Below are 27593 nucleotides of genomic sequence, written 5' to 3'. Positions count from 1 at the left end.
GGCTACAGCCATGAAACAAAAGAAGTGCCGGGAACTTATGTTTTAGCAACGTTTCAGGAATGGTGGGCTGCAAATACACTGTGCAAGGGAGTTGATATGGTTTTCCTGCAACTGGATCGCAGCGTCCTGACTTTGGAGAGAGGAGGAAGGGGGAAAAAAAAAAAGCGGTTCAAGTGAGCCTGCCCCTTGTACTTAGGAAAGAAAATGCTAAGGAAGTTCTTCTGGCTTGTAAGATAAGGCAAAATATGACATAATTCTTGATGGGTACAAATCGATAAGTATTTGGATTGTGCAAATGAGGAATGGCTTTGTGCCTGGTTCAGCAAAGCACTTAATTTTAAGTGCCTGCTAGCACAACTGGGAGCTTAAAATGCCTTGCTGGCTCTTCCTGCAGGCTAAATATTCCTGGGGCAGTTGCTGGGGACATCTGAAGGAAAACTTGGCTGTCCCCTCAGCTTCGGTGCTAAAACACCATGGGCCGTCTCACACATGGAGCCTCGAGGTGGGTGAGAGAGAGCTTATTAAAATACAGAAAGTTGGAAACATTTCAGTCAAAACCCACATGCATTGTTTGTCCAGCTCAGAAAAGAATTTCATCCCTGAAGAGTAAAGCTTTTTGCGGTATCCAGAATGTTTATCAGGAACTGTGGTAGTTCCAGATATTTTTAAGTTACTTGTAGAAGGATGATAGAGCAAATTTAAAATCATGTAGTGATTTTGTCCCTCTCCCACCCCCAGCTGGAATTCATGATTTGGTAGTTGGCTCCTTCCAGCACAGTGACTTAACCAAGAAGAGAAGCGATTTCTCCTCAAACCTGGCTGCTTTTGGATCATCCAATGTAACCTTGGGGGTGTGGGGAGGAAGAGGGATGTGATCTAAAACAAAGCTTGAAAATGTTTGCAGAAGGAAGATGCATATATGCTGTCAAGATGTTTTTGCGCTTAAGAAGCTCAAATATGCAGCGAGGAGGAGGTCATGCTACGTGTCTCATGTCCTCCTGTGTAAACAGCGCTTGGGTCTCTGGAAGGTGTTTTCGGCATGGATTTCAAAAAGGGGGTGTTCTGCCTAATGACCTAATCATCTCTGGATGATGGCATTTCTACTTTGTCAGCTCCCCTGATGCCTCTTGCAGGGGAGGGTGGTGGATCAGTGTAGCAGGATAACATGTACAAGGCAGTGTCTTTTGTGAAATGGGGTTTGACCCTGCAGACTCTGAAGTCTAACCCGCTTTTCAGTTCATGCGTATAGGGCAGAGTCCAGCTAGGCCTTTTCTGGGCTATGATTAACTCAAGTTATATGGTCCGAGTTGATGTTTCAGCCACTGTCAAGCTTGAGAGGGTTCCTCTGGGCTGAACTTGCTGTTTTTTGGCTCAGCGTTAACAAAACGAGGCTTGTTGTGGGGGCCTGTGGTCTGGCAGTCGCAAAACCTGGCTGCAGTAATACCTTGTTTTCTTCTTCGCTGTTCACATGATTATCTAATAGGGTGTATTTGAGGATCTGGAGCAGAACCTAAATGCAGCTCAAACAGTGGATTGTGTGTGAAGATACCCTAACAATGCTGTTTGGGAGGGGGTCTCGGAATGAGTTATGTCTGAGAGAGATTTTTATTTCTATAGCATAGATGCTAAATTAACAGCAACTTGTGCTGATAGGTTTTTAGAATCTGCCAATACCTTTTTCTAAAGGATGTTTGATAACCAGGAAACAAAAGGACTTTTGGAAAGGATTTTTACCCTTGAGTATGAATCTGGCATATCTTTCTTCCGCACTTCTAAAGTGCTGATTAAACTGGTGCTTTAATCTCTTATAACAAATTCACCTACAGTTGAGTTGGAGTAACTGAATTCCATTGCATCTGAAGTATTTAAATATTGAAGCAAGTTGGACTGTTGTAATAGCGCTGTTATTCAGTGTTGTATGAAATCTCTTAAGTGTTTTGTTCCAGTTGCCTAAAACAATTTTAATGATTCAGGAGCTTATAGTAGTCCAGACTCTACCTGTTTTCTCCTCTGCTCTTTTCTTCCCCAAGATAGGGCTTTGGGAATACTGTTGTATTGTGTCTGTGTCCCAGGGCTGCAACAGGCATTCTGGCTCTACCAACCTTTATGATTTGCTGTTCCTGTTTTCTACACAAAGATATTTCAAATGCCTTGCCTAAAGTTGCCTTGGATGAGGTGGTAGACCTCTTGTCCTGTCCTTGCTTCAAACACTGAGCCATGCAGCTGCAAAACTCAGCTGCTGCTCTGAAGCAATGAATTTGTACAGCAGGAAGCAAATGAGACAGGCTGGAGGTGCTCAGAGCGGAGGAGAGCTCACCTCTGATGCCCGCTGCACAAAGTTTTGGCCTGACAAACCAAAATCCTAGTCCAGACTCATAGCTCCCGTAAGGCGCTCTGTAGTGTAACAGTGTCTTTAGGTGGCTTGTGAGCCCTCTCCATATCGTCACTGGTCTTTGGGATTCAAATGCTGCAGAAGCCCTGGAAGACACTGGGATAGTTGGACAGAACATCTGCTGAAGCGTTGCTCTCTTTTGTGACAGCTTTTCCCCTTCTTTCATGTTCAGTATAAATCACAACTTGTCTGTGAGGAAAGCGGGGAGCGCCACTGTCAGCTAGTGCAACATCAGCTTACAAATAACATCTTAGGCTTGTTTTCAGGTGGACGTTGCTGACTGCCTGTGACTTACTGGTTGCAGGAGTACTCCAGGCTTGTGTAGGGATTTTTAGTCTAATGCACTCGAAGTGTGTACGTGCAGTGGGATCTTATCTTCTTACCTCGCTCTGCTCTCGTGAGGGGGCAAGAGAGGGGATTACGTGCAGCTTTATGCGGCTGGTTTTACCTAGTTTAGCAGAGCTTCCCTGACTGTGAAGAGTTCTGCATCCTGCTGAAATTACAGAAGGGCTGAAAATATAACTACAAGCATTGGAAATTGGCCAGTAGGCTTGCACAAGCCCTCGTGGAAAATTGCTCTGGCATCTGTATTGACTGGAGATAATTGGAACTTCCCTTATTATCTACTATTTATTTATTTATTTCAGCTCATCTGAAAAGCGGTTAGCACAAGCAGTCAGGCCAGCAGTGCGTGGTGAGACAGCCACGTTTCTGTGCTCTCGTAGTGATACACGGCGGTGGACAGGAATGCAGGGCTAAGTGCAAAAGACACTGACGGTCCCCATGATTCCTGTGGCTGTTGCCAGCTGTAAGTTGATGATGATTGTAATGCTGACTGTGTACTACCTGCAGAAGGAGGTCAATACATCTTGAGCATGCATAAGGATGGGCATATAAATATTCTTTTATGTTTCAGAATAAGAGCTGTATTTTAGCTTCTGCCAGCTTTATGGGGAAGGAGTTTAATTCCCTTCAAAACTTTTAACCATGGGCCCTTGGTTTTGAACGTAAGGGAGAATGTCCTCTGAATCGACCCGCAGGCTTATTTCTTGCTTCTCTCCCTTCTGGTGCTTGCAAAGTCTCCATGTTTGTTTTTGTTTTGTTTTGTTTCATGTGAAGCCCAGATTAATCTCTTCCCTTTTGCTTTCCATACCTGTACTGGAAAAAATGCTCCACTTGCAAAGACAGACGGTGATGATGTTCCTAGTGCCTGGATTACTTTGTTTCTAAGCTTTCTCTTGTACATGACCTACCCTCCCTGGCCATGCATATGGCATAGCTGTCTAACTTGGCTTGAGGCAGCAGAGGCTCTTGAGCTGACCTTGGCTGCCTTGGAGTTGCACGAATCCTGGCATGGCTAGGTATCATATTGGAGCTGGCATATTACATCAAAGCTGGCGATGTCTTGCCATTCAAAGGGTTGTCTTGCTTGCTGGTCACTGAGAAGTGAATGGTCCTGTAATGGGCAGCTGGTAGTGCTTCATAATTGCTTGACAACTCTTCTTTGATCTATTTTCTTCCAATTTTGCCCAAATTTAGCAAAGTTGGGGGTTGGACTGGGATAACTAGGGAGAAACTGGTTGTGTTGTGAGACTTTGGCAACTGGAAGTAATCCTTGGGGCTGCCAGGCTGGTAGTGTAGTAGGTATGTCGTGTGCAAGGAGAAGGGGTGTAACAGTGGGGAGCAGCTGTTCACAAGACAGTGAAAAGCTGAAATAAGTGCCTTAATTCCAACATGATGTTGTGAAAAGCCATCAGCGTTCAGATGAGTGCTGGGTGACTGGTCTAACCAAAATCTGCTTGTTCAATACAGCAGTGACCAGGCCTCCCTTGGCAGTCGTTGAGAGCTGGGCAGTGCCCATCCTTCCCATTGAAACCCATAGGAGAAGATGCTCATGGTCTTCTGCAAACAGGCCCGTTCTTTACTGAGTAGCACTGCATAGTAGGTGAAAGAATGATCCAAGTCCACTAGAAAGTCTTCCTTAGGCAGTGTTGGCTGCTGTCCAGGTGCTTGGTAGCTCGGCCCCTTCCTCGGACTGTGTTGAACGGCATTACTGTTCTGGGCAGGCTCATGCTGCCAGGCAGAGCTTTCGGCAGTCTTCTGGGCCCTCCTTCCCCTGTTCTCTGTAATACCTTGCTGAAAATGTGAACTGAATTTTCTGTCTGCTGCTTACCAACAAAGTTGCTGCTAAAGCTATAGAAGTATAGGTCCTTCTGGGACACCTCTTTTAGCATTAGTCTGAATTATTGGCCACAGTTGCCAATAAAAAGGCTTCAAGTGCTTCAAAATGCTTCAAGTGTATTGGCTAGTAACCTATTTACAGATGTTAACCTCTAACCTTAAAATGATGATGCAGTGCTGTTTTACCTTTATTATTTTTTTGTTTTGGAATTCGACAGTTTGGGGTGAGCACGGCCTTCCAGAGCAAGATGTGTGGTTCGCAAATCATCCCTATATGTAGTGAAGCAGTAGGTAATAAATGTGTGAGGGACTTTTGAAGCGAAGGGTAGAACAGAGCTTCAAACTAAGGTCTCCTTTTGGAGAGGAGATCTAAAAGGAAATTAACCTAAAAGGTTCAGATCACTAGGGGCATCCCTGTCACTTGCAGACATTCAGATACACAGCAATTGTTTTATGGAGAACCCCAAAACAGGTATACCTATGACCTTGGCCTGGAACAACCTGCAGGCTGAAACACTCTCCTGTAAGGGAAAGGATTCCTGTGGTAGCTCTGACTTGCTTCGTCATGCAAATACGGTCAAGCCTTGTTTCTGTAAACATGTGCGCGATGCGTGAAAACCGGTGGCCTGATTTCTCTGCGCTGTACGTCTGCGCACCTGCTGCTTCCTTTGGAAGCCCGTTTGTAGGTGTAGGTGTTCAGCATTTTTGAACACTGGCCCACATGTCTTGCAAATGGGCTTTGATCTTGAATTTCTTGAAGCCATTCGTGTATGAAGAATGCAGTGAGAAATCCCTGTTCTTTGTACCCTTTACGCTTCCCTTTTTCCCTTTCAACCGTTCTTGTGCTGTTTTACTGCGTGTTTTGCAGTCCCGTTCTCTGCGTGCAAAGCTGGGGGTGCTGAAGCCAAGTAGCAGCAAAAGGCGTAATAAAATGATAAATCCGGATAAATTCAAGTTAGGGTGGCATTTTTACAACATTTCTGATTTAAATGTGGAACGAATACCCGAGAGCAGTTAAATTCTTAATTTTGTTACAATTTCCTGGATGATATCTTGGGTACAATCAAAAACTGGGCTCAATAAATGGTTATTTGGAAGGAATGTTATGGTCTGTTTTTAACTGAGGCAATCAGATCAGATGATGTAATAGACATTTAGGAAGTAAAACTTATGCACCCTCTCTTGAATGGATGTGAATCGTCAAATCTTGCTTCTCTTGTGGCAAAGTCACTTGCTCTAGATTCTTGTACAAGATTGCTATACACCGTGATTAAATCAATACTTGTTTTCTCTAGAGAGAAGCATGCTGCTTTTGCTAGTAGAAAAATTGTCATGCTTTAATCTGCAGTCAGTGGGAGTTTAATAATAAAGTAACCAAATTGGTAGGTGTAGTTTCAAGCAAAATAACTTAACTTATTTTGAACAGCTTCCATCTGTGGTGGTGTCAGCTGAAGTTTGCAGGAGTTTAAGATAATGGAGAAAAGGAAAAGGACACGAGGCTGTAACTTTCCTGCGACTTGCATAAGCACTGTTACGTCAGTACGTATGACAACTTCTCGGCAAACGTTTCCATTTTCTTTCTCGGATGTGGTTCTACCTGACTTGTTTAGCTCTCGTTGCTCTGTTTGGAAGATGCTCCAGGACACAGCAGTTAAGTCCTAATGTGTTGATGTTGCAGTCCTGTACCAGAGAGCATTAACTTCTTAGGTGACTTTAGATCCTAAATTTTTGTTTCTTTTGAGCTCTTGGGATGAGGACGGTTTAGCGATGTTCTGTGTTGCGTAGACTGTACTTTTCTTTGCCAGTTGGCCCTGGCTGCTTGTAAGAACAGTAGCAGGATGTACATTTTCTAGCAAGGGTGCTCTGGGAGTGACTCCATTAATTGGCACCGGGACAAGGAACTGGGCGAGAAGAAGGATGCTTTAAGGAGAACTTTGCTGATGAGACATTAGCAGTTGGTCTGAAGAGGTACCAGTCCCACTGCAACTAAAGCAAATGTTTAAAAGGAGAAAACAGACCTTGAATTTAGTGGATCTGCGTTTTTAAAGTTTAATTAATCTATTTTTGCTGCTCAGCTCATGTTTCTTTCTGCCCAGTGTAGGACTGTAAACAGAGATACAGTATCCTTCTGGCCTTTGGGGCTGCGAGGAGAGAACTGAGCTCCGGGAAGGGAGGGGAGGCTTCTGATGGGTCCCCTCCAAATTTCTCATTAAAAAAACAAAAACAGAAAAAAACCTCTTGTGATTCCAAAAAAGTTTTGATAATGACTGAGACTCTAATAAAAAATGTGGGTGTTTTGTTCGTTTGTTTAACGTTTCCTCTAGAGTACATCTGTGGTCCATGGAAAGTTATACGGAAAGTGGAAAATAAGCCCAAACCTGATGATTTTAAAAAACACAATGTTTTGAAAATGTAGGGACGAGGGAGATCATGCTGGGTATGAGTCCCTTATTATCTAGTGAATCCATTAAAGGCTGTAAGAGGGGGGGGAAAAAAATCATTAGAGTGCTCTCATGCTTTCTTCAATATGGACATCCGTTGAACTAAAGATAGCGCAGTGCGATGTGTGTGTCCTCCAGAACTGAACCGAATGTGGCTAGGATAGAACAATAAGGCTACCACTGCGCGTTTAGGAGTTTTTAAAAATGGCTTGTAATTTGAGATCCTCAACTTGAAGCAGCTTAAGGGGGGGGGGGAGTGGTGTTATTTTTGTGACTCAATTTGAGCACTCAGAAGAAATGAGGCCCTCCATAACAAGAGTTTTAAAATGCTCTCTGGCAGGGTTGAGCAGCATCTGTATGGCTTGCTGTATCCCAGGGCCATGTCCTATTTTTCCTGAATTTTAATATCCATTTTGGAGCCTGGTTATAGTTTTAAGAACCTTCACTGAAATTTTCCCACTCTTTTTCCCCCATACTCCCTCATCTGCTGCATCTATCTTGCAGTTTCTCTGGGGTGCTGCCCATTAGCTCTACCCCTAAAAGCCAATGCAACTTCCCTGGAAAATCCTGTAAGTCTAGTTGTTACGACACATTATGATGTGTAAAATGAAGGACTTTGCATGCAAAGAGATTTTTTTTTAACAGCTCCAGTGCTGACACACATGCTATTTGCATGTCTAACTCTTCTGTGGGTTTTTGGAAGATGGGCTATAATGGGTGTGTTAAAAGCTGTTTGATAACAGAAGCGAGGAGTGTTGTACTTTGGACATAGCAGCGTTGTCTGGTCACTTGTTCTTCTTCAGTCTCTTCTTGGTAAAAAATATTTTCAATTTTAGTAGTAGCTTCAATGGGCCGTATGGCTATGTTGTTGGATTTGTGAACAGCTTGTAAGCACCAGATATTGCAAGACGGGCATTGTCAAATGCGATCTATTTTAACGCTAAACTTTACCCGATATGTGGCTGTTTTGCTTGTCGCTTTTCACACAATAGGAAGAAACCAGTTGGATGCCAGATAACCATTAGTAATAATTATATGCAAACATGTCAAACATAACCATGTATGTATTGTTGCCCTGGTGGTTTCTGGCAGCTTGTAGGAAAAGAGGAGACAGTGAGAATCACCAAAGGGCTCAAACCTCTTCTACAAGAGCTCTTTGGGATGTGACTAGCTTTTTATGGTGCGTAGTAACTACAGCTCTTTGCATACTGAGACTCCTGAATGCTACAGCAGCACCAAATAATGACTTACTACTGGGCTGATTCTTTAGATATCCTTAAACATGAAAGAAATATTTGCTGTAACTTCAGGTAAAAGAGCGAATAAACTGCTGTTGGGCTATAGCATTGAAAATGTTATCATGCTTCCCATTTTTCCCTTGTGTATCACTTCTTCGCTACTTGGATACGTGCGACTCTTTTGTTCTGATTCCTTCTGATATCTGAGAGCCAGGTGCTAAACTTTGAAGCCTGCGTGCCTCCATCCTCAGTCTGCTTCCTATTTCTGTCCAGGACTACGAATGAAAAAACCCTTTTATTTTGATGCATTGGTAACAGATATGAAAGGCTTCATCCTAAACAAGTCAAGTATGTCTTGGGAGTCTTGGCTTGACGAATAGCAGTGACCACCCAATAAACTGTATGGGTTGTTTTGTTTTGTTTTTTTTTCCTTATTCTTCTGTCCTTTTTTTTAAAAGCACTAACATCAAACCACATATAGGAGATGGGTTGTACTGCTTCTTGCACCAATCAGTTTTGTAATGTAACTCAGAGATACTTCAGAAGTTGGGAAGCCTTTTAAGTTTAGGCCTTTAGTAATTCTGTGAATGTTTCGTAGCTCTGATTTCTATCCAAGGCAACACTGCGATTATACTTCAGCTTTGCTCTTCCTAATGAAAACTAATGGAGCAGTGACGGACTATATGGCAGGACAAGTAACTGGTAATTGCTCGTTATTATTGAGATGGTAACTGTTAACTTTGCTTCCATTAGTTGAAGATTTGCCCTTTTAGCGTTGTGGTTGTTTTTGGTGTGTGTTTTTAAGTTTCCCGAAATAACTGTCTAGGCTAAGATGTAAGCTGGGGCACTAAGCTGATCGAAGGGGTACTCCCACCATTTGTAGCTGCTGCATGTCCTTCTCCTTCAGCAGACAGCAGGGACCGAGGGGTTTCTCTGTTACCGAATGTGGTGTTTTGTGTCTTCCGCAGGTGGATTTGCAATAGTGTTTCTTGTAAGGACGAACAATGGGGTGAAATGTGCCCTGAAACGGATGTACGTCAATAACGAGTACGACTTGCAAGTCTGCAAAAGAGAAATCCAAATTATGGTAAGTCACCACTTTGCACTGGGGTTCCAGACTGGGAGTGGAATGGCCCGAGAGCCCTGTCACCGTCTGGTTGTGATCTGTCTAGTGTTGTAAACTCTGTGGGTTTTCTTAACAAGATTATCATTATTATTTTTGGAGAGACCTAGCTCCTGGAGTTGCATGACTGCCTGAAAATCTTGGGTTGAATTATTTAAAATTGAAATAGTTTGGTCAAGAAAGAAACAAACTGAAAAAGGAGAGGGAATCTGAGAAAAATAAAGAAGGGCAAAAAGCTTGTATTTCAACCCCATGACTTAATGGGAATGGGAAGAGCTGCAGTGGTGAGTGTGATTTGGGGGTGTTTCTCTTTTATTATTAGATGCAAGGAGTTGTACGATAAGATAGCTATTTTAAGCTTAGAGAGCATCTTGGCTGATACCTGATAAACATGGGCATTTCCATGTTTGAAATTGCATTCAAAGATTGTGATGAACTTTTAGAGTGATTGCAAGGTGGGGAAGGAAACACAAAACCCTCATTCTGCTAATTTATAACATGAGGTATTGGTTTGAGATAGAGGATCTTCATGTCAGAAGCCCTTACCTGTAGCAATTCTGAGTGTGTTTCTTGAAGCAGCTTTTAGTTAGGTTAGTACCTTTAAAATAACTTCTGGAGTTTGTGCAATAGTGCAGTAAAGCTTTTGGGCATGCTTTTTCGTCACCATAGCTAATGCTATGTGGAAAAAGTTGAGATTAGATCTTACATCGAAGGTTTTAGCTATGCTCACAGAGCTTGTTTACTGGCATTTTGCTTGCCAGTGCTTTCCGTTGTTTGTCTCCGGTGCCTCTTCAAAATGTGTGGCTAACCTGGAAGGTGGCGGTGAGAGAGAGACAGTCTTACTCAACTGGTCTGCTCATTCCTGTACTGAATCCTATCTGAAGTGCTAATCTTTGTCCTGAAGAACCAGTACAGCACTTAAAGGAAATCTTTGCTTCTTCCCTTGCTTTTGTGTAGTAAAGAAGTATTTTGAGCTGAACTGTAATGCTGTAGGATTGCAAAAAGTGCAGCAGAGAGCAAAACTTGTCCACTAGAATCGTGATTTCTTTTACTGGTGAAGCTGAACATAGAACAGAGGAACTGGCCTGGCTACTGTTCCTGCAAGTGTGTGTGAAGCTGGGAGTTGCAGCTTTTATACTTGGAATATATTTGTCTTGCAGCGAGATCTGTCTGGCCACAAGAATATTGTTGGATACATTGATTCCAGTATAAACTCAGTAAGCAGCGGCGACGTGTGGGAAGTGCTGATACTAATGGACTTCTGCCGAGGTGAGTGTGGGCTCAGCGTGTTGGTAGATTTGTTCCTCTTCAGCCCTTACGGGAAACTTGCACAACCTTTTCCTTAGGAAAACTATTCATAGGCCTGGCCCTTCCTTCAATACCAATAAACCATTCTGAACAAAGCGAAGCCAAAACGAAAGGTGGAGAAGTGGGTGATGTGCGAGGCTATGTTGACTCTGTTGATAGGACTGTTGCCACCTTTGCCCCTGCCCCGGATTTCCCTAGATCCCTCCTGCTGTGAGAGAGCACCCTTAAATAGGTGCTTGTATTCTTCATAGGCTGGTTCACATAAAACAGCTGCTCTTCTAAAGCTGCCAGGTTGCAGAATAAAATTCTTCTCTGCTCTATGTTGTATTGCAAGCTTTTTTCCATTTCAACCTTACTTGGAATTATTCTGGAAGCCTGAAATGGATGGTATGAGGCCAAGGAAGTATGCCTTTTACCTCTGCCCTTTTTGCTCCGCTGTCTCTAGCCAGGCAGGCCCTTCCAGTTTTTTCCAGCTGTCCCGAAGCTTTGATCCCTTGTGGCTGGGATGTGGTGTTTGGAAAATGACGCACATACTGTGCCCCAATGCCTAGCGCAGGAGCGGAGCATTAAGCAAAGAAGAATGTTTTGGCCAGGTGACCTCAGAAGTCTGTGGCTATTTTGTATGGTGGCAGCTGATGGAAATAAGTACTCTTGGCACTGCTCAGCTTTTAGCCGAAGCCAGGTGCATTGTAACAAGGACAGTTAGGTTCTAAAATGTCTTTAGATGCGTACAGCACATCCTTCTGTCCTGCCATCACCTCCTCACTACTTCATTTTGCTGCAGGGATCTCAACTAGCTTGGGTTGGGTTTGTTTGCTGGTGCAAAGAACCTTATGAGTAGTTTCTCTGATGGAATCATTACATAAGTTCTTGTAAGCTTCATCCGGAAAGTCACAAGGAGCGTTGTAAGGAAGAGGCCAGCCAGCACTACTAAATCCATGCTCAGCTTCACATTGCCGACTTGGCTGTGAAAGGAAGTGTAAATCATGGCACTTGAGTGTGTGCTCCTTCCAGCTTCCTTAGCCCCTCTTCTGTGCCTGTTTTGGGGGACATAAAGTAAGGCTTCTCTTTCTGGGGTGTTTCCTTCAACTTCAAAGGAGAAGAGCTGCCAGGTGGTATTTCTCATTTGGCTTGCCTTTGCCAGACACTCGGCTTAGCACGCACCTCCCTCGGTCTCCTGCAATCAGACTGAAGCATAGGAACTGCTATTATACATTGGATTTTTTCTTGTTACTCTCTTCCTCTTGTGACAAACATAGCTTCTAACCCGTATCGGTTCATTTTTATGTGCAGAATTTGACTCATTTTAAGAGTACAAAATGTTCACAGCTATACTATGAAGCTCAGTTTTTCTTTAATTTCATGTTACAAAAGTTCTGAAGTTTTCCATCTCTTCTGATTTTTAAATGATGCTGTTTTTCTTTGCCAGCAGTTCAGAAATGAGTGTTTTTTCTCTGTGTATCTCTTGAATTTTGAGGGGGAAGATCCTGTGTGGAAATTGTCTGAAAAGGCCTTGACAGCAGCAAAGCCTCAAGGCTGAGGCAAATTCACTGCTCATTTGTGAAAACTTGCCTTTGTTTTGTCTGGAGGTTCCCCTCATATGTGCCAGTCTGACTTCAGCCAAAGTGTTTAGCGGTATATGGTTTTTTTGAGTGCCCACCCCCCACCCCCCCTTGCTCACATGTGGCAGACTATTTTGTGGACTGTGGGTATGCCAAATTTGGTCTCTCCTTTCTCTAGTCTGACAAAAGCTTTTTATTGGAGCAGGAAAGAAACAGATATGGCTTAGTCAGAAATACACTTGGGTGTTAATAGAGCCAGGTAAATGAGGGCCTTAGAAGCTAAATTGCAGCTCTCGAAGCATTGCTCAAAGACAAGATCAGATGTAACGCCTGACGGCAGATAGGCAAAAGCCTCTCGGATTTAGGCAAGGAGGGAGGTTGCCAAAAGCCTCCGGGAGGGGCTTGGTGAGAGTTTTGAATTTGAACTCATGAACTTCTTGTGCTCTGACTGTACAGTCACAGTTTCATGGAGAGCAGATTACGATTAGGTGTGTCAGGCTGGGTTAGGGCTTGGACATGGCACAGAGTTCATCTTGCACAACTGTTGGCGTCTGTCCCTCCGCAGGAGGTCAAGTGGTGAACCTCATGAACCAACGCTTGCAAACGGGGTTCACCGAGAACGAGGTTCTGCAGATCTTCTGCGACACCTGTGAAGCTGTAGCGAGATTGCATCAGTGTAAGACGCCAATAATCCACAGGGATCTGAAGGTGAGTTGTGGACTGCAGCAATGCGGGAGGAAGTGTGCGCTCCATGTGTGTTCGCTGCCTGCGTAATGGCAGACAGGCTTTGAATGCTGATACTGGGTTTCTGTTGTTAATAATGAGGAAAGGTGGACATAAATACCTCTCCTTATTGGAAGATAAAGAAATGAGCTTCTCATTGCTGCTTACCATATGTTTAACTATCTATAGCTCTACTTAAAAAACACAAATGTTTGTGAATAATTGTTTTGCACAGACGATGTGCCAGAATGCATCTGATAAATTATTCACAGTGAATTCTTACCACCTGAAGCAGTATTGATGTTATAAGGTAGTTCACAGAGAGCACGCTGTAAATCTGTTGTGTGGATTCACATCCAGAGATGTTGGCCTTGGGGCGGGAGTTGTTAGACAGTTTCAGAACTGGCCTCTAACTCTGACTGTGAAAGTGCGTTGGAAAACTCTGTGCGCTTAGCGGGGAAGAGAGCTAGGCCAGCAGGGAGAGCTTTGAAAAAGTCCCCCGCCTATAATCAAACAAACAAACAGAAAGACGTTCTCTTTTTCCTCTCGCCCAGCTCATAAAATGCCTGAATAATGCATTCAGCCGAGAGGGAGGTTCCTATCTACATTTGAAATTCAGATTTGCTTTGTGGGTCAGGCTCTGTTTTCGGAGCCCTGAACAGATGTTTGTTCTGTGCCACTGGCCATTGTTTTGTAGAAGCAAAATCAGGCGTGTGTGCCAAGAGCAGGCAGGTAACGCAGGGAAGGAAAGTCCTCACGGTTTGGTATGCTTTAGGGTATACCAAATGCTTGTGACCCACTGCACTGCTCAGTCAGTTTGAACGTATGAAACAAACCTCAATTCGGTAGTTGTAGAATGCTATAAAATGTGTGGAGCGTTTTAAATTTGAGGCCTGGATTCAAAGCTGTCCGGGTCTGTGGACGTTGTCCAATAGTCTGTGTAGGCAAGGGAAACCTGGGTGGGAAGATGAGCTTTAGGGACGGGAACCTCTTCAATCAATATTAACCCCTGTTGTTACCTTCCTGCCTTGCAAATCCCTGATATCCAGTCCACTACTGCATGCTTAGATTGGCAAAGTTTGTAAGGCCTGGCTCTTGGTTGTTAAGTCGTGTCCAAAGCTAGAAGAAATAGCTGGCTTCTGTCTACTTTGAGACACGCTTTCAACTTGAATATTGTATTATTTCAGTCACGCTGACCACCGGAGTGCCGGTCGGAATCATGGATCTAGGTACTAACACAGAATCATTGACTTAAACATGTATTGACTTTAGTTTAAATTCAGTGCTGAGGACAGGGGGCGAGTTGCAATTTCAGCACAATTCCAAGAGAGATTAAGGGCCAGAAAAGTTTTAGTCAACATCTTACTGCAATGAAGGCCACGACAAAGATGCTACTTGGAGCCTGCATTCATGTATTAAGGCTTTCCTTCTGGACCTGATGGTATACCAGCAGGTAACTTGTCAGTCTGTCCTTGTGCGTTTACAGCTGCGTGATGCATTGCACAGAAGCTGCTGTTTAGTTTTGTGTGCTTTGATTGACACTCTTAACTATGGCTTTCCTGTCTCTCACTCTGTAACTCATGTTTTTGAAAGCACCAGCTCGGAGCTGTGGAAGTCAAGGTTGGCTCTAAGCTTTCTGCAGTGAGAGGTCTCCCGCTTCGACCTGTGATGCTTCTGCGAGTCTGAACCCATCTGGTTCCAGGAGCAGATAACTGATCGCAGAGAATCTGCTGGTTTCTCTTGTAGCAGAGACACAGTGAGAAACAGCAAAATGCCATGTCAATCAACACAACCGATGTTGATCACAAGACCCTCCTCCTTTCCTTTCCTGAGCTGCTGGAATGACCAAAATATTGCTTTCTGATGTTGAGGATTTATTTTTTTTTCTCCTTTCATTTCATCAGGAATCCCACCAGGGTTGTACCTCCCTATGGGGCGATAACACAGTCACGCTGTGCTGCTGTTATCTCTGTGCCTTCTCCCATCGCCCTCCTTTGTAATGCCGAGTCTTGCGCTGATGCCACCAGCAGACGTTTTCCTGGAATTTGTTTGGATGGCTCTGTGTTCAGAGAGTGATATGTAAAACTGTTCATTGCTCCAGTGCTAAACTATTATATCAGCCGTGTTAAAAATCTGCATGTGCCAAAATCAGTTAGTGTTGAGATGTCACTGTTGCCTTCAGTTCTTTGCTATGAAATACTAACTAAGTGTTCAGAAGGAGACAGTGAATGGTGCTGGGGAGGAAGGGAAGCTGAAAAATCTCTGAAGAGACCTGAAAAACTGTGAAGCAGTCAGAAAGGGGACCTTGGTCATGCAGACAGACAGACAGACACCCACACCTCGCTCCCCAAATCACGACTTGCACTTAGAAATACAGGCTTTCAGAGATGTTGCTGTCACAAGATGATAACGTGTGCTGGTTTTGCCAGTTAAAGAAAACCTTCTCCTCTCCCCCCCCCCCAGTTTGTTTGTGCAGTGTGTTTTCCCGCTTCACTTGCTGTTTTAGCAAAGAACAGTGTTTATTTTAGAGATGAAAGGCAGAAGTTAACTAAACACTTTAAATAACAAAACATAAGGGGACTCATAGCTTTCCTTAATATATATTTGTTTAGAGTCTGAATCAAATTTCAGTGTTGGGCATGTTCAGGACTGCAGCTGTTGTGAGCGCTCAGCAGCACTTAAAGCGGGACTGCTGCCCTCTGGATGTTTGCCTGGAAGAAGGTACCTCCGTCCTGTTCTGAAAAGACAGGTACTTTTGGCCCAGCAGTCAGTAGCAGTAGTTCATGCACTTTGTTTTTATTTTTTTCTGGAAATTACTGAACAAGCCTGCTTGCTGGATAGCCCAGTACTGGTTTTTAATAAAACTTGCAAGATGTTTCGGTGAAAAGTCATGTCAGATTCTCAACCAGATAAAGTGGAAGGATTCTTCTGGAAACATTTACAGAGTATTTGCAGGGAATAGGGAATAATGCTGTCAGTGTTGATCTGCTAGGAAGAACATCTGTGTGCAATGCTTTATTGAAAGCAGATGGATGGCAGTGGGGAGGGGGTGTGTTGTTTAACCCTTGGTTTCAAGCCAGCGTTTCCCCTCTCAGCTGCTTTTCTTTGGCTGTATTTTCTGATGCATAAAATGCTGACTCTTTCATTTTCTCCCCTTTTTGTAGAGATGGCCCTTGATTGGGGGGTGGGAGAGGTGTCTCCTTCCAAAAGATTTTGTTAGCTAATATTTACATGGTGATTTTTGAAATATAGAAGCAGTATGTTTCATCTCACTGTTGTATCTGAACATTTGACATTGTGGATAAATGCGTTGAGAATTGTGTATGTTCCCTTGAGAGAACGTGCTGTTAATGCCGTTGTGCGGATGAAGAACTGGAATACAGGGGTGCGTTGCCAAAGTGAAGAACTGACCCCAGCTTTTTCTAGTCTTACGTCAAGTCAGCATTGTAACCTGTGGACAGCTTTCTTAGATGAATGCAAGCTAGATTTGTATTAATGCATGATTAAGTGTGGTTATTTCGGGGAAAGGCTGTAACTGCTGATTTTCAGCTACCAAGGGTGTTTGTTGCAGCATCCACTTGTGTGATTCAAGCTCCAAATAATATTTGAAAGAAAGGGGTCATTTTCTCAGCAGGCTGGAAGAACCTCTGCTCACAGAATCATTGTTTAGGGAATATGGGGTACACGACACATTCTGGTAACAAACAACTAAAATGGGAGCATAAGCTTAGGTTTGCTTTGAGTAAGATCCTAAATGACAGGTGAACTGTAGGCAAAGAACTGGAGGTGTACTATAATTTCTGAAGTATAGGAGTGTGTGTGTTGTCATCCACTTTACTTCTCTCTGCCCCACTAGATAGCGAGGGGGTATAGCCCTTCCTAAAGCTGCGGACCCTTTATAGGCAGCTCGTATCGGCTCTCCCCAATTTAGGCACTTGAGACACCGAGAGATTGTCCTTGTCTGGAAGTGCATCTTAGTCTTAATAGTGGCAAGGTGATCTGCTTGCAAAAGGAGAAGGAAGGAGAAGTAGAAAGAATAGGTGGCAGAACGGAAGATAACATTACAACCACGTTTCCATGACGTGATCTCTATTTTAAGAGGTATGACAGTTTTGATGCATGCTTTTTCTTTGCAGCCATGTTACAGTTATATTTCAGATGTGCCTGATGTTTGTCTTCAGGCGTGAAGAGCCCAGGGTCATCTAAAGAAAACAAATATTTTTTCTTTGTCTAATGGAGAGGTTTTGTTTGTCTGTGATACTCATAGGTTGAAAATATCCTGCTGCATGATCGTGGCCACTACGTCCTGTGCGACTTTGGGAGTGCTACTAACAAATTCCAGAACCCTCAGACTGAAGGGGTGAACGCAGTAGAAGAGGAGATCAAAAAGTAAGCGTGCTCTTTCTTTTCAACTTGGATATAGCTGGCATTTGGAGGGTACTCCCCTCCCCCGCCACTAAATTTTGCTTATGCCTGTTGTAGCAGGTTGGACACTTCAGCATAGAGGTACATCTGGTGGAGGTAAATAGGGGCCTGGGGGAAGGTGAAATAATACGTTGAGCTTGGTGTAATTGCTTTGGACCTGAAAGACTGATTGTAGCAATACAGAGAAGTTGCCCACCTTGGTGAGATAGTGACGTTCTTTGTTATATATGGGGTCAGTCCGTCTCTGTCTCCGATCTGTCCTGGTTTCTTTGAACTGCAAACACAGCAAATGACAAAATCCATCTGCTGTGAGCCACTCATTGTAAATCCTTGCAGTGACTAAGGAAATGCTTTGCCTAACTCGGAAGGGAGCCTCAACTGTTCATAGAAAATGGAAGGACATTGGGATGTTTAATCCATCTCCTTCTCTTGCCTGATGTGCAATCAGCTCTAGTAGTGGCAGCGAGATGGCCCTTGAAGCTTTAAAAAAGAACTCAGCTGGCAGTCCTGGAGAGCCTAGGTCAGGGATGCCGCGGACCCCAGCTCCTTGCTCTTGCTATAGTTCTAATGGCATCACTGCTGCCGACTTTCCAGTTATGCTAATACAATACTCTGGTTGTAAAATCATGTGTTAGATGTGTGTGCAAAGGCCTCGTTTTTGTTAGGATTTAATAATAGCTGCATGGATTTCCTAGGCTTGTATGAGTTAAGTTTTTAGAGCTCTCCTAGTCTCACTGTGCAGTCTGTTTGAAATGCCCTGTTTGTGTACTTGCTAACGAGCCTACAACAACTTTGCCTTTAGCAATGCTCTTTTGTGATTAAGGTAAATGGTGTGCAAGGTGTCACAGCAGAAATTACAGAGCTGCTGATAGAAAACCTTATTGTAGGAGTCTCTTAAACTGTGTCCCTGTCTCTAGCTTTTCTGTTTCTAGTGACTTGTTAAAACAAGGCAGATTCTAGTTACAATTTGGGTTGCCAAATAACCTTTCCCTTCTTTGCAATGGCTATGAGCAGGAATCCCAGTGTGGGAGCCTATTTATTAGAAGCCACATGTGCGGTTACAGTCTTGTAGGTTGGCCAAAGTCCCAGCAGTGAGGACGTTGCGGAGGACATTTGGCTATCAACCTCGTTAATATTCTGAATCCTTGAATATTTCTGTTTTGGTTCTTAAAATGATTGTACTGTTTTGTGAGTAAATTGCTGGCTTTACAAAGGATCTCGGCTATTGCTTTGGTTTCCCAGGACAGTTTTTAATGGTTAGTATTTTCTTGCTAGACGTACGCAGCAGAAGCTTTGTTAAGTGATTTATTTACTTTTCAGCAGTTTATCATCTTTAGCATTTGTCCTGAAATGAAGAGGGATGGGTGAATTTCGAATTGTTTTTAAATACAATATAGTGAAAGTGCATCTGATGTCCATTTCCAACTCTCTGATGGATCTTTTTGCTGCAGGTACACTACATTATCCTACAGAGCACCAGAAATGGTCAACCTGTATAGTGGCAAACTTATTACGACAAAAGCAGACATATGGGTATGTATAAAACCCACTTAACATAGTAGAACCAGACTGCAGCTTGCTTTCATTACTATAATTACAGGGTAAGGTCTGTCTGGAGCTAACCTGCTTTCCGTAAAAGGTTGGACTGTTTCTGAATAAAGAGTTCCTCTGCTTGACATTTCTGCTGAGTTACTACTAAATAGGGTGGCTTGTGGATGAAACATGGTTCCTTCTTTGTATTCTGCCTCCCACATGGTTTTAATTTAGAGATGTATGAAATTCCACGATTGAACCATTCAAACCTAATTCCATATCTTAAGAGTTAAAACAGAACATTCAGGGTATTGTGATTTCTTGTGCCAGGGTTGGATTACAAGCAAGTGTTTAAAAGAATAAAAAGCGGAGAAAATACACCTATTGCCCAATAGCAATAGCGTGTTTCTCCTGGACGGTGTAGGACAGCTCAGCATTATCGAGCATGGCCCAAGACCAGGGTTTTGTGCTGGTGTTCCTAATGATTGGTGCAGTTTGGACATGCTTGTCATGTTGAGGGCAAAATGCAACTGTGGAGTCATCAGTTACTGTATAACCTAATCAAGGATGGTAGGTTTCTGTTGAGCTGGGAAGGAGATGAAAAAATGTCTGTGCTGTTTGTAGTGTAATGGCAACTCAGCAAATGGGATGTGTTCGAATGCTACTTCAGAGCGTGTCTATATGGTGTCTGAAACCCTGAGCTGGGCAGTAATGAGGCAGTAGCTGTATAAGGAGGGTTTTAATGTGTCCTCGATAGTGCTGCATCTGCATATACAAGAGGGAAAATTGCTGGCACGGCATCTGCTGGGAAGAGACCTCTGTCCTCTCTGTGAGCTGAGCTAAGAGTCAGGAACGCAGCAGCTCCTGCGGGGCTCTTGCGCGGCCGAGTTCAGCGGGAGGCTTGCAGAGCCGAGCTGTGTACCAGTGTCGGGTTGCTTGCCCTGGTGATGGAGACCTGAGGAGGGAAGGTCACGGCTGTAGCAGCGTGAAAAGATTGTCAGGGCCTCAAAGCCAGCCAGAGGAGACGCCAGGATTTGTCCTCCTCTCTGTGATGATGTGGAAAGGCAGAGACCCAAAGGTGCAAACTGCACTATCCTTCCTAGCCTGGAAGGAATTTCGTTCTAGTGACCCACTGGGCGCTTCCGAATGAGTGTGCAGTGTTGTAACCTCCCTTCCCTTAAATTTCATTGAAGTTGTTTTAAACAAGAATGCAACTGAATTGTGAAATCCTGTAACAAAAAGTTGATCATGAGTTGTCTAGGACTAGGAAATGTTTTCCCCTCTCCCCTCTGGGATGGTGGGGGTGTTTCATAATTACCCCTTTGTGCAAAACTTGTCTTTTCTTTTGAAATACTTGGTGGTTCTTGCTGTCAAAAGCAGCGCAGAAATAGATGGAGCAGTGATATAATCTAGCAGCCTGCAGACAGAGGATTCTGGTTTGTTTTAAGATCCTCTCTCTCATTGCTTTACTTAATTCTCCCAGGTTTAACTTGTTACAGATATAAACTGAGTATCTCTGGCCAGTACGTAGTTGTAAGGGTCAAAAAGTTCTTTGAACTGGTACAGTTTAAGCTTGGGCAGCAGTTTGGTTTTTGTCAGTATAAACGTATTAAAGATGTGTCCCATTTGATTTTGCTGTTATTTGGCTTTTTCCTACCTGTATGTGGAGAACAGAGTAAGTCCTATCGTAGACCTACTTGTAATAGCATGTACCAATGTGAAGTTTGTGTGGGTTTGGGGATCTTATCTTATATCTGCTTCTTCCCTACCCTTATTACATCTCAGGCTTTGCCTCTTTAATTACGTGAAGGGTTACACTATTTATAGTGGTATATGGAACTGTGGGGAGAGTGCGTGAGAGATGATTCTCACCCAGAGAGGTTAAAACGTTGGCTCGGGATCATGCAGGACCCCAGTGGTAGAACGAGCCAGACCGCTTTCCCAGTTATCTGCAATGATATTTGAGTTGTATGATTCCCTGCTTTGGTCCTGTTTATTAAATCATCTGCTCTGTTCTCTCTCTTTAGGCCCTTGGCTGTTTGCTGTACAAGCTGTGTTACTTCACGTTGCCGTTTGGGGAGAGTCAGGTAGCAATCTGCGATGGCAATTTCACCATTCCAGATAATTCTCGGCATTCGCAAGACATGCACTGCCTCATCCGTGAGTCTCTCTCTTACATGACATAATTTACTTCTGCAGAACTTCTTAAAAATAAATAAATATATATAAATTAAAAAAATACATACAAATATATATATTTTTTTACTTTTTACATTCTCTACTCTTATCACAGAAGAACTGACATTTCTCTTCTTTTAAGAGACGTGCTTGCACACAGAGATGGATAAAATGATCTTCCAGTAGTCTGGCTGATCACTCTTCAAAAGACAGTTATGACCAAGAGATTTCTATTTGGCTAGGCTGTAACGAGCTCTGTGTAAAGGCAGGGAAATAGACAGCCGTTTGGTTTAAAACTCCTACAGAAGCTTGCACAATAAGCCTATTTATACAGAAACGTATTTCTCCAGCAATCTATTTGGATAAGGAACTGAAAAGAACCACAGTGACTTAGACTACCGATAAGAATTTATCTTCTGTGAATTGTGAAACAGAGCTGAAATGATTTATAAATAACCCACTGACTAGAGTGAATGTGTAATTAAGGGTGCAGTGCGTTACTCTTGGCAAAGCTGGGCTAGCTCTCTTGCTTTCAGTCTGCATTTGATTTTTCTAGCCATAATCTTGAGTAACACAGACTTGGATGTGTTTGCAAAGGAGCCTGATGCTTTCCTTGCTTAGGCAAAGGCAGCGGTGTATGTGGCTGGCCCGTGTTCCAGCCCCGCTGCCACGCCTGGGGCTGGATCAAGCTCTTTTCCTGAGGGTTCGCTTGAAAATGCTGAAGTCAAAATCGAAGCTAGTCCCTGACCAAGCCGGCTGCAGTTCCCCCGCCTTGCTCTAGGGCCTCTGATAGTAGCTGTGAGCTGGGCATAGCTATGTTGGAGAGCATCTCCCAGTCCATCCCGCCTGACCGTCTCGCCCCCTTCTCAGCCGGCTCGGACAGTCCGATCAGGCCTGTTGACCACAGACCGCGTGCTCAGAAAGAGGCAGGGCACCCTGTTAGCACCTGGCTATGCCAGACGTGTGGATCTGTCTGTTCTGATACTCTGATGTTAACATCTTTTTTTAAAGGGTATATGCTTGAGCCAGACCCTGATAAGAGACCTGATATTTACCAGGTCTCCTACTTTGCATTCAAAATGGCAAAGAAGGAATGCCCTGTCCAAAATGTCCAGGTGAGTAGCAAAGAAGTGGACTGATGCAAGGTTTTGTGTGAGGAGGAGGCTGGGGATGGCTGAATATTAAGGATATATTCCATCAGTGGTTCCCCAGTCCTGTAATTGGGATGAGCTTTCTTTTTTTATCTTTTTTTCTTCTTTTGTAATTAGAAATGCTTTTTGGAGGTGGGGGGAAAGGGGAAGGAAACCAGGGTCTTGTTCCATGTGTTGCTTATTTCTGTCTGCCCCCGATTTACCTCCTCACCCAGTTATCAGTGTGAGGCCATCCACGAGGCCTTGTGCATGTGAACATGGAAAATTAGGCCCTGCTTGTGGAACTGACTTGATTTCTAGACCAGTTCATCATAGCGTGTGTAATATGGACTGCAGCTGGTTTTAAACACGGTGGTTTTATGCCTGCTGCCTGGCTGAGAATAGCCTCTTTCCATTTGAACTGCATCAGACCTTACACAACCATCTGCCCATGCTTAGTGTGTCTTTACAGATTTCAGTTGAAAAGTAGAGTTGGCAATAATTTTTTGTGGACATCTCAGTGACATGAAACTTTAATCTTTTGCCTCTAGATAATGACTAAGAAGGAACTGAGGTGGTTATTTATGCTTTTCATGAATAAGACACACTTCTGTTATAATGCCTGCATTTTTCTGCAGCAGTTTTAATAAATATTGCTGCTATTGTCCATAGGCTGTCTTCATAAAACACCCATGTCGTGCTCTAAAGCTTTATGTTCAATTCCAGATGTAGTCAATGGTCAAGAAGCTGAACCCCCTTCCCCCCCCCCTTTTTTTTTCTTTCCTTGTAAAGATTCTCCTAAACTATGGTTTCTTCATGACATTAATGTTGAGGGGTCTGTCCTAAATCCAGCATGGTGATAAATAACTGCTTTGGGGATCCCACAATCTCCCATTTTCACTTGGGCATGTCTACAAATTATTTCTGGCTCTGTTTTCTGTCTTTAAAATACTAAACTCAGTGATTTTTGCAGAACTCTCCAATCCCCGCTAAGCTCCCAGATCCGGTCAAAGCAAGTGAAGCTGCGGCAAAGAAGAGCCAACCAAAGGCCAGGTAACCATCTTCATTATGCTCCGGTCTCTTTTATTGTGTGGTGTTTGTCTGCTTTTTAATAGGAATGATGGCTGAGTATATGTATCTGCTTCCTTGTGGGGTTGCGCTTACACATGGAGACAAACACTGCAGTCCTGAGGCTTCTGCTTCAAATATGTAAATGTCCATTGATCTGAAACTCGGAAAATGCATATAATAGAGGAAATTTGTGTGCATGCGCGTGGGGGGAGGGACTTGGGCGATGCTGAGCATGAGTCAACAGCTAGGCTTTGTGTACTGAAGACACTGTTTGACAGCAGCAGTTGAAGATCCGGTGCTTAGATGAATCTACTGTGTCATCCATCCTAAGGCAGTATCCAGAGCAAAGTCAGGAGAAAGACTGCAGCTGGCCTGCAGTGGGCTTGGAACTGGCCCAGAGAGCGTGAGTCTGCTGAGGAACCGCATCAGGGACTATTGCTATTCGAGTCTGACCCTCGGCGTATGATAACCTGACCCAGTAATTACTGTATGCAATTGCTATGATTACTGCAGGAGCCATATAATTCCTTTTGGGGAGGGGAGGGAAGTCTCCATGGTACATGGTCTCCGTCTGAAGAGCCTAATCAGTGGAGAAACCACTTTACTGCTGTGGTGGTTCTCCTTTCTCTCATTCTGCTGCTAGCTCTGCTTATTATATTATAACTGAGATTTGTAAATTATTTTGGACAAAGAACTTGTTATCTCATTTTACTGCAAAGTGAGTAGTACAGCAGTGGATACTTCAAAAATGGCAGTTGTCTTCAGACCCTGAAATAGGGCATCTCTGCTCCTGTCTGTAAGTCCTGGAAATCTGCTTTGTTTGTTTTTATAATTGAACACAGTTACCCTCATGTTAGTAGAACAACTTGATACCTAGTAAGCAAATACATTGACAAAAGGACAGGATGGTGCCTGGTTTCTTGGCTCTGTCACTTTGCATTATTGCAGGACAAAAAATAGCAAGAAGGGATCAGGGAAGGACAAGCAACCTGATTCTGGGGTTAGACATACTAAAGTTAAAGTACTTCTAAAGATGCCAGTTTAAACAATTCTGCTGAAAGATATGAGCTGCTCTTAAGTGAACTTATTACATCTTTCATCTGCTCATCTGTAACTCTATAAGTGGATTTAAACAGTATGTTGTAGCAAATATTTGAATGAGTTGAGTGATTTTGACAAGTTCCAGCTGTCTGACAAGAGACGATGCCACAACTGGCAAAGAAGTCAAAGCGATTGAAATAAGTCAAAATCGGATTGAATCTGATTGACTGGATCGGATTAATTGTTGTGAATGCATCTGTGAAGCTCTATGTTGCTTGCAGTTTTGTGGGAAGGGTTGACTTGTATACTTGGGCACCTAGTCACCTTTCAGTCCCATGCGGCTTAAGTACTGATGAGTTGTTAAACCCATACTGTTAAAACCATATGTTAAAACCATAAACCCCGTTTGATGTTTCTTCTTCCTTTAACTCCTTACCACCTTTTGCAGGCTGACAGATCCTATTCCTACGACGGAAACTTCCATAGCACCCCGCCAGAGACCTAAAGCAGGACAGACGCAACCCAACCCAGGAATTCTACCCATTCAGCCAGCCCTGACGCCTAGGAAGAGGCCCACAGCCCAAGCAGCCATTCAGCCGCAAGGTGAGACGACGTTGTCCGTTCAGTGCCTTCCTGCAGGGCTCTGGTGTGCAGCGGGACCTTGGTGCGCAGTGGCCGCTCTAACAGATCTGGTTCACCCTACCAGTTGCAGGACCCTCTGCCCTGAGCAGCGGCCAGCCTTCGCTCCCTGCGAGTGTCCCCCAGCCAAAAGCAACGCCTCAACAGACGCCGGCACAGCCACAGACCAAGCAGGCGCCGGCTCCGCAGCAGGCCTCGCAGGCGCCGTCCCAGGTCCCTTCTCAGCCACAAGCCACACCTCAGCATCAACAGCAGCTCTTCTTGAAACAGCAACTGCTGCAGCAGCAGCAGCAGCAGCAACAGGCTGCATATTACCAGCAGCAGCAGATAATGCAAGCTCAGCAGGTGAGCGGGGCCGTGTTTGTTGCATGTTTCCTACCAGGCCGTGTGCCAGAGGCCTTCAAGGCCTGACCTTTGCATTTGTGACAAGTCCTCTGTGTGCTGGGGTAGGTGTAGTTTTTGGGGCTTTTCCTATTGATGTAGCATTTGCAGTTCCTTAGCAAGATTTCTTTGCTACACAAAAGGCTGATATCTTTAACTGCTAAAGTGGAAGGTCTTGAGATACTTTCGTGAGGTACGAGCAAAAAAGCAGCAGTGCTGGTTAAGGTTTTACAGCTCAGAGTATTTAGAGGTTTAGAGGTCAATGCTTAACTGATGAGCAGAAGGGTAGAATTTCTCTTCTGCTCTCCTTGTGAGACAAGAAACCCGGCATGCCTTTTTGTTAACGGTAAGATTCAGGTCTGTTGTCTGTGGTAGACTGTGATGACAGGGAGGCCTGTGAAAACATCACGTGTTAGACGAGATGTGTCTCAATGACAGACTTGAATACTTAACTGAGGTGTTTATAGCAGCCCACATCGCTGCTAATGCATAATTTAACAGTGGAGGCAGAGGACTAGTGAATCCTTCTATCCTGGGGAGAGGAAGGCCTCTGTTTAGAATAAATAAAAATGGAGAAAGGAGTTTTGAACCACAGGATTCTGCATCCTGGTAGCCCAGTACGGGCAGGTGTAACACAGAAAGGATCTAATGCTAGGCCAGCAGGCTGTTTTCCGCTGCTCCTTTGCAGATGGTCTCCAAGCCATCGCAGCCTGTTAGTGCTTTGCTGCTTGCACTGGCTATAACCAGCCCCGGGGCTGGCGCCGAGGTCTGGCTGTGGTACCCCGGTTCCCAGCCTCGCAGCAGACTGCTCACCAACCGGTTTTGTCCCAGTTCCCAGTGATGCAGCAAGGAGCTCCGGCACAGCAGCAACTGATGCAGAACTACTACCAGCAGCAGCAGCAGCAGCAGCAGATGATGGCCCAGCAGGCAGCAATGCAGCAGAAGACTGCAGTAGCAGCAGCGCAGCAGAAGCAACAGGCCCCAGCGCCGCCGCAGCCCCAGGCCCTGCAGGGTGCAGCCCAGCCAGCACCTCCGCAGGAGCAAGTGGTAAGAGCCTTGCAGGAAGGAGTGGGGCAGCGGGGTGAGGAATACTGGCACGTGCTCCCCTGCCACGTCCTGTCCGCAAACTACAACCCAGTGGGGTGGAGTTGTGCTCTGGGCCCGTAGAAAGAATGTGGGTAGGTTTCTTAAGGCAGCATCTCCCTCTATCCCTCCCCTGCCACGCTCCCTTAGAGGACTTGTGCCAAACTCTCATCAAAAAAACATTCATACTTGAAGCACCAAGATGGGCATAAGGCAACTGAGCTACCCAAAATCGCTGCTCCTTTGGAAGACTTTCCTCTGGTATTCAGAGCTCTGGTACAAAGGCAGGTACAAGCAGCCTGCCCAGTTGTTTCTGGAGTTGGGGTTGCTTTTCTTTCCTCCTTCTGAATACTCTGGAAAGGAGACTTTTCAAGGCACCATGTCTTCAAAAATAAATGAATCGTCCGCTTTACTAATCACCTGAACGTGTGCCCAAAATAAATGCTTTTTACTTAAAGGAAGATATGCCTGTGTGCAACATGGAAGTAGCCAGCTGTCTGTAGTGTTAAAGGCAGGGGAGCTGTGCCAGAGGGCAGGATCCCTATTGCCAAGGTGTCTCTGCAGCGCAGGCGAGAAGCTGTGTTTTTGCCTTCATTACTGTGCAATCCCATCTGCTTTTGCTTGTTTTCTGGAGCGCAAAGGCATGTCCCTCACTTGAGTTGTGTGTTGCAAAGCAAGTGTGTTGTCTGCAGACGCCAGGCAAGAGGAAGTTGTTTGTTGTTTTGCTGTACCTGGTTGCACATATACAAAGCAAACGGTTTCTGATAACAGACCAGTTCAGCCACACTGTATTTGAGCCCAGACTAATGGCCAGTTTGTGCTTGGTTGTTCATGAGGTGCCAGTCACTAAGGACCTAATTCATCTTTCAGGCATGCTTTCTTTGAATTGACACCAGGAATTAGTTTGGCTAATGAACTTAATGAGCCAGCGACCTGCATGATGCTGTGGAAACAATTTGTCTTGCTCTTTCCCTGATGCCGGTGTCTCAGGGCTCTGTCATTCACCCCTGTGCTTTTCTATTAATCTTCAGCACTGAGCTGGTTGTTAGGGCAGGTGATGAACTTGGAGCTTTTGTGTTCCTGGCCTTTTTATGGATTTGCTGAATGACCTGGGGCAAGTCAATTTATTGAAATCTGTGGGAGT

At 44.3% G+C, this 27593-nt stretch overlaps 1 protein-coding gene across 6 annotated transcripts in view; it reads left to right on the top strand.

Moving 5' to 3' along the window:
• AAK1 (AP2 associated kinase 1) overlaps positions 1–27593 on the top strand; it is an 82885-nt gene that overhangs the window by 16532 nt on the left and 38760 nt on the right. For all 6 annotated transcript variants that reach the window (XM_067312480.1, XM_067312479.1, XM_067312481.1 and 3 more), the window contains exons 2-12: positions 9221–9339; positions 10536–10644; positions 12811–12953; positions 17236–17357; positions 18845–18926; positions 20954–21086; positions 22116–22219; positions 23208–23287; positions 24795–24949; positions 25053–25330; positions 26198–26413. In XM_067312480.1, the coding sequence (XP_067168581.1) occupies positions 9221–9339; positions 10536–10644; positions 12811–12953; positions 17236–17357; positions 18845–18926; positions 20954–21086; positions 22116–22219; positions 23208–23287; positions 24795–24949; positions 25053–25330; positions 26198–26413 (1541 nt within the window). The remainder of the gene's footprint in view (positions 1–9220; positions 9340–10535; positions 10645–12810; positions 12954–17235; positions 17358–18844; positions 18927–20953; positions 21087–22115; positions 22220–23207; positions 23288–24794; positions 24950–25052; positions 25331–26197; positions 26414–27593) is intronic.

This window comes from Apteryx mantelli, chromosome 29 (assembly GCF_036417845.1).
Source record: "Apteryx mantelli isolate bAptMan1 chromosome 29, bAptMan1.hap1, whole genome shotgun sequence".
In the NCBI taxonomy this organism is placed as follows: domain Eukaryota; kingdom Metazoa; phylum Chordata; class Aves; order Apterygiformes; family Apterygidae; genus Apteryx; species Apteryx mantelli.
This window is presented reverse-complemented; position numbering and strand designations above follow the sequence as displayed.